The 11,211-nt window shown below is 38.9% G+C and overlaps 1 protein-coding gene across 1 annotated transcript; it reads left to right on the forward strand.

Annotated features, from left to right (window-relative positions):
* The first annotated feature begins 331 nt into the window (after positions 1-331).
* Positions 332-9,183, forward strand: LOC142059367 (retinol dehydrogenase 8-like). The gene is made up of 6 exons (XM_075098143.1): positions 332-1,653; positions 2,804-2,969; positions 4,215-4,390; positions 5,502-5,595; positions 7,248-7,431; positions 8,334-9,183. The coding sequence occupies exons 1-6, from the start codon at positions 1,557-1,559 to the stop codon at positions 8,565-8,567; spliced, it is 951 nt and encodes a 316-aa protein (XP_074954244.1). The 5' UTR covers positions 332-1,556; the 3' UTR covers positions 8,568-9,183.
* Positions 9,184-11,211: the final 2,028 nt, after the last annotated feature.

The raw sequence follows: 11,211 nt of genomic DNA on the forward strand, positions 1-11,211 counted from the left end.
TCCATGCATCAAATTTCAGACAGATTTTTTTTAAAGCAAAGGAACATGTAAGCACATCAAACCAGGATTTTCAGTGGAAAAATATAACCATTCTGTAATTACAGTTGTATCACAACACTCGTGGAATTCCGCTAATGTAGTGTTACATAAAGCCTTACTTGCTCCTCCTACATGTACTAAATATAAATGTGCATGAGTAGCAAAAGCAATTTGCCTAATATCTGAATCAGCTAAGTAGCATTTGCACTAAAATTGTGTATACGGAAACTAGCTTCTCTGGTAAAACCGTGGGTCACACCTGATAAATATGTAGAATCGTAATTACATTTTCTCATTAACATTAGATGCTGTCTTGCTATTTTGTTGCTTGTCTGAGAAGTTAGTGATTCCTCTTGTTATGCTGTTCAAGTGAATTTATTTGTTTTGGGAAGGAGGACCATTTTTTTTCTAATATCATAATTTCAGTTAAATGTTTCTGTAGAGTCCTGCTTTTCTTGAGTTACTAACCAATTTTCATCTATGCAAATCCTGGAACGCTAAGTTCATTCTTCTGAACTGCATTGCATTAACATGGGGTTACTGAATCTTGGAAAACATTTTTCTGCGTATAATGGCATTGCAAAAAGCTGAATGCTGTTCAGAAGGTAATTGCTTATTAAGGTGATTCTCTTTCTGTCACTCAGGATGGGTTATAGATTTCCCAAGAGACTGATTTTCTTTCTGAATGTAAGTATGCCTACAGTCACTGTATGTTAAATGTGAACTGCACCAAAGTGCCTGTCCAAATGTCCCTGTTTAATTCAGAGTTTGTATTGGTGGAATATTTTCTCCAAAACCAAAACAGAGTCAGACATCATGCTAGTACTGATTTTTTTTTTTCAACTTGTCAATCGAAGAATAGAAAGTGTCCAAAGAGATTTCAGTGTTAGCAAGGATGTAGTGAAGCTGGTCTGTTCAACGTCTTCCTGGCCATTCTCCACTGCCGGCATACTTGTTTGCTTTCTCTATTCTTGGCTGTAAACAGTGCCAAAAAGAAATGTGAGGAATCTGTCTAAACAACTTGTCTCTTTCCAAATCCACATCCCATTTTTCAATTTACTTTTTCTGTAAAGCCTATTAGGACTCTTACAATAGTGAGGCATCAGGGAAGAAATCCCTTTGTCATTCTTTTGCAGAAGAATAGAGGACTTGACACTACAGACTGTAACTGTGGCAAGGCTTTTCCTGCCAGTAGCATATAAGCTAGTTATTCCACTATTTAAAAAAAATAATCCATGTATCTTACAAATATTGAATTTTAAAGATTAATCAAATTTTGTATTATAGTCCATGTTGATAATGCAGATTATAAGCTCATGCAGGAGCATCTGCTTCTGTCTTTGTCTAGGTGGAGATTATCCCTTAATCATGCAGGGTCCAGGTGTCCATTTTCAGATTTGTTGACTCAGGAAAGCTGGAGATAGCATTAAAGGCCAATGACGTTATACTGTAGCTACATTTAGGTTGTTGCTCCTCTGAACAAGAACAACCCTTTCTTCAACCACCCAGTGAAAAGAATGGCAAGAAGAAATGTCCTCATTACAGGTTGCTCCTCAGGAATTGGACTGGCCTTAGCTGTAAAAATGGCAAAAGATGAGCAGAAAAGATTCAAAGGTAACAATGTACCTGTTATTTATCCTTTTATAAATGTATTCCTCGAGGCAGTACTTCTTCTTTTTTTCCTCTGTAATTTAACGGGCAACTGTATTCAGCTTGACCTGTTTCTTATCAGTTTCCCCCCTCCTACTGTCACGAAAATACAATCCAGTGAAAATATACTGCTTTCTGTAAGCAGATGATCTTTCTGTACCTGTATTGAAGCTGAACAAGCTATTTGAACTGAGAAGTTTACAAAAAAAAAACAAAACCAGAGGAGAGTATAAAAACAAGTAGCTGAAAATGTCTGCAGTATGCTACCTTGGATATACATTCACAGCTGAACTTAGCTTTGCTTCTGGCTACTAAAATCTTTGCTGAAAGAAACGTATGTGCCCATTTGAGGACCCAAGAAATCAATTTAGGAAAACAGTTCTTAAATTTCCAATTTTTTCCTTAAGTGTGTTTCATTATTCCAACCCTGTGTAGGCATAAGGTGAACAAAGGGGCTCAGGTTTGTCTTTCTCCTGCAGAATGGGGTATTGGCTATGATTGAATATGGATGGCAAAACAAATACAGCAATCAGGTAATTCAGTGTCTCACGCTCTCGCAGTATTTTACTGCTAACTGACTGGATGCAGATTCATAGTTTTCTGGGTAATTAGGCAACAATAATGATAAAACTAATTTCTATTTTGGGGAGTAGCAAAAATGTCTATTTTTGCAATCTAAGGAAGCATCTGCCTTGCACTCTTTAATAAAATTACGGTTGTTCTGCTAAACGTGCTAATGGTGATTGGGGGGAAAAAAGGATATCTGGAGTCTAAAATTAGGTTTTAAGTACCTAAAAATGATTTAGCAGCATAACTTGATACCCATTATTTAATGTTCTGGTGATATTATCATCTTCATATGCTGCATGTTCTTCATTGTGCATAGCAGTTTAATTCTCCTTTTTTGAATTTCATGGAGATTTCAGAACCAGACTCTGGAAAATCAGTGACAACATGTGTTGAAAGTAGATTCTTTCTACTTTAAATTTTTATCTGGGTTCAATCACTGACATTTAAGATAGGGATGCAAAAGCAATATTCTTTAATACTTCTTGGTAAGACTGGCAGAGAAGAGGTTTTCCTAGTGATAACCGTTGCTTCTGGTGTGTTGCAGTGTATGCCACAATGCGGAATCTGGCCAAGAAAGAGCCACTTGAGGAAGCTGCAGGTCACAGGCTGGGCAAAACCCTCGAAATTAAACAACTGGATGTCTGTGATGAACGATCTATTAAAACCTGTGTGAATAGTATCCCTGACAGAAGGATTGATGTCCTAGGCAAGTACAGGATGTGCATCCTATGAGCAGATACCAGTTTTCTATTTAACATCTTCTCAAATACCCTAGAGAAGTTTTTTTAAAATATCAAATGTATTTTTTAAATGATCAAATAACAACTATATAGTGTATTCTGTTCAAGGTTCTTCAGGCTTCATGCCGATGTGAGTGGATTGAGTATCACCATGCTTCTATGAAGCAGGGAAGCTTGTTTTCCCTGTTTACAAAGCAGAAACTTGATCACAGAGAAGTGTTTTGGATAAGATGATACAGTTTTTAGAAAACGTGAGAACTTTTGCCTGAATTGGCATCTTCATGTACAAGGCTCTGCCCTATCGATGAAGTATAGCCCTATTTACAGTGAAGGCAACAGCTCGCTCTACTAAGAAAGCAGCAGCATTTGGGGATTAGTGAGTAAAAGAACAAATGCAGAGAAAGTAAGGGTACTTTTATGTTGAGAATTGTAATTGTACTTCACAAATCATTCAACAAGAAGTGTTTTGATACTGTTCTGCTAAAAATAAATATTAATATCTTAGTAAGATGGAAATTGCTTATGCCATCAGCTATTAAATCTTCTCTAATAGAAAATTCTGGACCTGCCTTTATTTTGATTAATTATTAAAACTCTGCTTAACAATCTGCTTCTGCAAACTGTTTTATACTCTAATTTGACATGCTAGTGGTATTGCAGGATGCCAGTTCTATCAATCATTCCCCACTTACAAATATCTGGGAGGCAAATAAAAATCAATGGAAGTGCATGGGTTTTTTTTTCTTGAAGATGTGAGTGTTAAAAAAAAAAAAACAACCCCAAAACTAAAAGCAGACCAAAATATAGCCTGGTCTATCAGCTTCTGGAACAAATTGAAGACTTCTGTTCATTTCTTTGGGTACTAACTAATTCTTAATACTGAATTATAAACAAATATAGATCATTTTTGGTTTATTTTCCTGTAACCCTGTTATAACTTAAAAAAAAGGACTGATCAGAAATAAATTAGTTAAAATTCAAAAAATCAGATAATTTGTATTAAAAGCATGATTAGAAATAAAAAAATACGGAAATGTCAAGTGTATTTGCAAAGCTTTAGTGACAGAATAACGTCTTTTAATCCTTTTTTTTTAAGGATTATTAAGGATCATTTAATCGTTAATCCTTGTTTTACTTTCAAATGCTTTCCAGTAAAGATTGCAAGTTAATGTTTACAGTTATTGCTCACTGTTGTCTTCCATTTTGTGCAGTTAGCAATGCTGGAATGGGGCTCATTGGACCTATTGAATGTCAGACCATAGATGAAATGAAAACTGTGATGGATACCAACTTCTTTGGACTAGTTCGACTCCTGAAGGAGATTTTGCCTGACATGAAGAGGAGAAAGAGCGGGCATATAGTTATAATAAGCAGTGTCATGGGAATACAAGGCAAAGTTGTTTGTTTTGGTTTTTGTTTGTTTGAAATAAGAGTTCAATAATTCAAAATCTAAAGCTTACCTCGTATTCTCTGGGGAAAAAACCATGTAGGAGCTAGCATATCTAACTCTTGTGCTTTGTAATGCTGAAGTTCCAACTATAAAAAGCACAGCACTTAGACCTGATGTTTTGTATGCATCTAGGTAGCATGTTACTACACAACTACTCTCAAGATGTTGTAACAACAAAACCTGCAGAGTGATTTTTTTTTTTTGAGTTTTAACTCAAACTAATTATTTGTATTTATTTTTAAAAAAGTTTATTCTTTTATTTTTGTTATCTGGGAAACAGGGCTTAGTAGCATCACTTTCTCTTTCCTATTGCAGAAGATTACAGGGACAGGCAAACAAGCTTACTACACTCTGCACAATAATAATGGAATAAAATCCGATTGTGTGCTGGACAACTGTACCACCTTTTTGTAAAGTGTCTCCTCTCATAAAACTCCACAGAGTCTAATTTTAGCCACAGATAATGATGCCCCTACTCTTGTGTTCCATCCGGTCCCGCTGTATTTGTCTCAATTATTACAACAGTGGCATTGATCTCACCTGGATTATTCTGATGAGCGAGGCTCCTAAGTCAAGCTGCAAGTGTTGTTATTGTTTAATACAATACTTACCATCCACCCAAATGGATTGATGTAGTGCTTTTTCTAAATGACTCAGATACAATTATGCAAGAGATCCAGCTTGCGTCTCCTGCACTGCACTCAGCTTCTGCGTCCATCTATAGCCTATTAAAGTCTTGCTGATAAATAATGCAGATGGTGGCGTATGTATGGACACTTTCATACCTTAGGCTACAAAATATTTAATATCAGCCAAAGAGATGGCAGCATCAGCTAGGAGGAAAAGCAGTAGTCAAGCATCCTTTCCTAGAATACGCAATTTTGAGAACATATGTAAAAAATCAGTATTTAGATTCAGTATACACAAGGATTTTTCTAATGTTTTCCCATCAAAACTGTAGAAATTTCTGGATAATACAAGAGTTTTTAAAACTAAACTATTAGTATGTTGAATAGAATCACATTCTCAGGATGTTTTGTTTGTACCATCAGGTATATTATTTAACGATGTCTATGCTGCTTCTAAGTTTGCTGTGGAAGGATTCTGCGAAAGTTTAGCTATACAAGCACTCAAGTTCAAACTGCAGTAAGTATTGATCCGCTGGTGTAAACTGTATTTTAGATAATTTAAAATATATTCAGAGCTAGCAAACAAATTTTTAAAGCTTGCTGCTATCTAGGAGGAAGAGATTGAGGAACCCATGGAGATTGTACATCACAAAGACATAGAAATGTCCATGTTCTTCACACTACGTAAGCAAATAAAAAGGTCTAGATGCTGAAATAAACATGAAACACTTCTGGAAACAGACTCTTTCATACCATATCGTAGGAATAAAACTATCATATCACCCTGTAGTATTTTCCTTTAGAAAGGGTAATAGACGACTTAGGCAAGTCACAGACAAAAAGAGTTCAAGGGCTCATCATAGAGAGCGAGCAAGTGGAAATCCATCAGAATGGAACGCAGAGTGAGATACCTATCATGGCAGGAGGGGGGAGGACAGCGAGAAGAATATGGTATGCTATTTCTTAATGTTTAAGACAATATTTAAGAGAATGGTCCTGCTCATTGTCTGTGGGACTTTGGGGTTTGATTTGTCACATGTATATTCCCATTTGTGTAATTCTGCTACTATTCTTTCTGTGCAGCCCAACAATTGTTAAATATCTATTGCATCTCTGTGCGCCTACCCGTTTAGCCCTTGTGCTCTGGGGGAAGAGACAGCTGCTGTCATGGGATTTCAGAGACGAGGCAGCATCCAAACTGTGGTTTTGCATACTGCTCTGAGAAGTTTGGAGGGATTTAAAATAAATATATTATAAATGATACACAGGATATACCAGAATTCGGAATAAGATTTCAATAGTATAAGATAAAGCAAAAAGGTTAAAAAAAGAAAGTAGAATGGGAATAGTCCGAGGTCCAGTGTGAAGAGTGACGCAAGAGAAAGGGCTTTATTCCAGCAGTAGGAATTCTGCTATCAAGGTCAATAGCTTGATTTAGTTCTAAAGAAGAGCCTGACCAGAACCCAGGTTTAGGAAGGGGTCCTATCGCAAAGCGTGTTTTGACAAACATCGCGGCTGTGAGTAATTACTGCCTGCGAAAGGAACCGGGAAAGGACTGACCACTAGCTGTATCAGCGATTTGCTATTATACACACTAAGCAAAATAAAATATTCCAGATTTGGCAGCAGCTAAAATCTGTCCACCCTCAGCAAAATTCTCAATGTTGTGTTTTATTATAATATTGTGGAGGGATCTTGAATTACGTAATGCTGACAGCTTGACAAAGAAATTCCATGTTTGGGCAATTCCTCCCTCTCTTTCAGTACTGCTAGCATGGGAAAGCTGTAACAAAGAAATACATGTAGGATTTTGTCCAGAAATTAGTGAGCTTTGTTAATTATTTTTCTTAATATTTTATAAGTTCTTGTGGATAAACCATCCTTCGATTCCACAGCTGTGAGACAGCAGCTAAAAACTGCACTCACTTCTGCCATGAATTAAGTTACAGCACTTCCCTGAAATTTAAGCTACACAGACTTCTGCTACTACAGGTAGATGGGCAGGAGCATGGGAGCAATCATGTGGTAGGGTTTGCTTTCACAGAATGTACTGTTTAATATTGCTTGCGAACACCGTGACTCTTCGATGTTCCTTTTTGAGAGGGATAGAGAGGTGTATTTCCCATGGAGGGTAGTCAATAAACTAGTATATTTTTGCTTTTTGAACAGGTTAAGTTTGATTGAACCAGGCCCAGTGGTTACAGAGTTTGAAAGAAAAGTGTTTGAAGATGGAATGAAAATGGATCTTTCAGCTGCGGATGAGGAAACAGCTGAGATGTTTACTAATATTTACCTGAAAAATTACAAACAAATTTTCCAGAGCCTGGGACAAAGCGCTGAGGATGTTGCAGAGGTATCAACAATTCTCTGTTGTCTTCTTTTTCTCGAATTGCTTTCTCTTTGTCATTTATGGACGTTCTGGTTGGTTGGTGGGGGTTTTTTTTTTGGTAGAAGCGTTAGATTTAATGAAATGTAATTGACACAATTTAAAATTATTTTTAAAAACCTCAGGAGAATCTTAAGAGTTTTAAACAAAACCCTTCAGAATATTAAAAGAATGTTTATTTTCAACTGTTGAAGACAACTATGAATTGTAATTTAAATACCACTGAGGTACTTGACACACACATCATCTGGTGAAATCTGAACCTTCTGCAGTGTCACCATACATGTACTCAGGGCTCCCACCATTGGCTACAGCCACTCCTCTCCATCTCACTAGTAATCCCTCCGCTAATGGGAAGTTCACTCAGCTACCACAGACCACCGAGGCAGAACAGAAGATACATGGAGGTAGTTTCTGGTGCTGGGGGCTTTCTGCAGGAAGAGAAGTTTAGGCAAGCTGTGGAAGGGGACAATGATTTCTGGTGCTTACTGCCAAGGAATAGTTTCAGGGTCAACTGAAGATTCCCAGATTTTGCTGGAAAGTGCAGTTCTGACCCTTTCCCAGTGAAGTGCAATGGGAAGGATCTACCTATTGTGGGCATACAGGCATAATTTTGGAGGACTGCTCAGGATAGTTAGCTGTAAGGTGCTATCACCATGGTATAAACAGAAATAGGACTAAGAATAAATATGAAGTACTTCTTATGTCCTTAATAATATTTTTTAAAAAATCTAATAAAAATACATAAAGGCTTTACATAATTCTGGCACTTCATTCTTCTACTTTTCCTCTGCTTAACTGAAAACTAGGTTTTTACTTTGTCTTTTTGGTAAAGGTTCTTTAATAGTTCTGTTTCTCATTCTTGACAGCATACAGTAAAGATAATTCTTGCAGAAAATCCACCTTTTCGCCATCAGACTAATACGCTGTATACTCCGATGACAACCCTGAAATACGCAGACCCAAATGGAGATCTACCCATTGATATATTCTACAAAATGGTTTTTCATCATGACAAAATCTTCAGTGCAAGTCTTAACATTATCAAATTGCTAAGGTGGAGAAGTAGGAAGAGCTTTGACCTGGGAAAACCTTCACAATAAGTATGAGATTATATAGCGCAAATTGGAATTACTTCTTGTGGCTACTGATAATGCAGTACGTTGTTATTCAAATGCCTTTGCTCTGTAATTATGAAAAGGCATTCAAGATGCGTATCTGAGCTTAGCTAAGATATTCAGCTCAATGCGTTTATTTTGAACTTCACAGTTTGCAGGACCTTGAAATTAAAATCCTCTAACAATAGGTTTATTCTACTTAATGTTTCCTCTTTGCAGAGATCTGTTTTCATGGGAACATGAACATTGACTGATACTCGCATGTTCAATATTAACCTGATCCCCTTCACATATCAGAATAGAGATGTGTACTGTACGTAAATGATTTAGATCCTTAATATCATAAAATATTTTTTACTTATTAGAATCTTTTTACTTATTGGAACATAGTAGAATTAGTACAGTAATCCCTCAATCACAAGAGCATTCTCATTTTCAGAAATCAGATCTACTTATCAGTAACATAAGAGAAAGTCTCATCAGTCTTAAAATGTCACAACTAGAATATTTATTATTCAGATATGTATAATATTCTGAATGCTTCCTTTATATGCAATAGTTACTGGCATATTACACATAGTGGACAATAAAATGTTCTTTTAAAAACACCTCAAAATAACACCTTCTTATTTTCTGGGTACTATTTTTTTGCAAAAATAACATATTAGTAAGAAGTAATTTAAACTCATTAAATGCCTTCAGTGCCTTGAGTGGCTGAAGCTAAGCCACAGGCTCTCCTTTTTCAAGGCATACTAATAAGTACTTATTAAACCAAAATTCTAGCATCAGGAGGTCTTTTCCCTGTCTCTCCCACCCTAGTCCTACAAGTCAGCTGAGGCTAAGCCAGGAACTCACTGGAGATACAGGAATTGGCTTTCTCTTTCCCTCAGTATTTCTCACTAAGCCTAAATCTCACTCCGTGCTGGGACCTGCAGGAGGCCTGCCCTGCCCTGCCCTGCCTCTCCCCAAAGGCTAGCTCCGAGGAGCCAAGCAGCAGCCCTTGCGTAGGCAGTTCCCGCACATGCTACAGGTGACACTTGCTTTTCTTTGCAGCCATGACCCTTTGGCAAGGCCTGAGGCGTGGAGTCTGCAGGGACTGCAGGCAGGGGCCTGCCTGGAGGAACAAACACAGCTGGAAGCCTCATTTCTGTTCCACCCCTAACTCAGACCTCCTCCTCCAAAATATCAGGCCGGTGCCTGTACCCCAACACCAGCGCGTGGACGGGGCAGAGGTGGGAATAGTGGTTAGGCTGCAAATGGGAAGGGGGGAACTAAATAACAGTAGAGCACTGGAGGGAGCAGGGCCACTCGCCCCTCTAACCCCCGAGGCGCCGGTAGAGAGGCAGACCGCATCACCATCCACTGAGGGTTAAGGTTTACGCAGGGTTATGGCCAGAGATGTCCAAGGACCAGCCAGGCCTGCTGTCATACACCGTTCCCAGATTATTACCTGCTGTGAGACGGATTCTGTTTATTATTGCGCTTGACTGACGAGACACCAGGTGGTTGACACGTATCACAGTTTTATTAAATTTTCCACTGTCCTTAAGCAAGTTGCTTTAACCCATACAGTAAGCTCAACACATAATAAGACAAAATGGGTAGAGCAAGATAAGTACTTGAGATTGGGGGAAGGAAGATATGGCCTCTTTGGTGTTCCAGCAGTCGACAGCAAGGTCAAAGGTGGTGGGGGTCTCAGGCCAGCTGAGAGGGAGCTCCACTGAGTTGCTCCCATTCTCTGATTTTATAGCTGGTGTGAAGCCCCTAGTCCCCACATATCTTTGTACCCAGAGTCTTAATCGCTGCAGCATGCCCTGCTACAACTTTTGGAGCTGAACAGGGTCTGCTTGCGTAGATAAATGAGGGGCGAGCAGGGAGGGAAAGCCTCATGGTTCAGTGAAAATGTTCACGCTTCTATAATTTAAAAAAGCAACACAACTAAACCCTCAACCACGAGTTCTGCTTGTGATTTGTGTTTGGTGCCAGTGGGTGACAGCTTCTTGATTCGGTTTAGATATTTCCCTTAGGGTGTTTTGTTAGAAACTGTCTAGGCTCTTGACATAAGTTTAGGCCTAATTTTCTGGCAGCTGATAAGCAGTGTAGGGAGTGGCAGAGCCATATTATTAGAGTCTGCACACCTGGGGCTGTGGGCTAGGCAAGGGATGACTACCAAGTCTTCACCTAATTCCGCCCCTCACCTTGGCCTTGTCGTGGCGTTCCCCTATTCAGCAGACCCTTGATGTTAGTCTGGTCCCAGGGTCAGGACCCCACGCCTGCCAGCAGTGAAGGCTGCGATGGCAGCATCCCCTTTCCTCTCTGTTGCTTAATCGTGGATGTCTCTGGCCTGCAGCTCAAGGCTGGGCTGCTTTATCCTGTGTTTTTCCTTTGCAGCACAAAGAAACAATCAACTACCAGGACCGCAGGTTTTATTGGGCCTTCCACAAACACCAGTGTGGTTAATTTTGTTTCACGCAACATGTACGCTACTATAAAAAAGGAGTGTAGTGAGCAGGGCAAGGAAGGTTATCCTCCCCTCTGTTCCACCCCACTGAGGCCACATCTGGACTGCTGTGGTAATTTCTGGGCCCCCCCAGTTCAAGGACAACTAAGTGGTTGAGCAAGTCCAGCG

Source organism: Phalacrocorax aristotelis, chromosome 6 (genome assembly GCF_949628215.1).
Source record: "Phalacrocorax aristotelis chromosome 6, bGulAri2.1, whole genome shotgun sequence".
NCBI lineage: Eukaryota > Metazoa > Chordata > Aves > Suliformes > Phalacrocoracidae > Phalacrocorax > Phalacrocorax aristotelis.

What these genes read in the sequence shown, in the direction of transcription:
- LOC142059367 (XM_075098143.1), top strand. Translation starts at nt 1,557, where the DNA reads ATGGCAAGAAGAAATGTCCTCATTACAGGTTGCTCCTCAGGAATTGGA. An exon ending in AGGATTGATGTCCTAGGCAA is followed by an intron (nt 2,970 to 4,214) that starts GTACAGGATGTG and finishes TTGTGCAGTTAG; the next exon opens with CAATGCTGGAATGGGGCTCA. An exon ending in GCACTCAAGTTCAAACTGCA is followed by an intron (nt 5,596 to 7,247) that starts GTAAGTATTGAT and finishes CTTTTTGAACAG; the next exon opens with GTTAAGTTTGATTGAACCAG.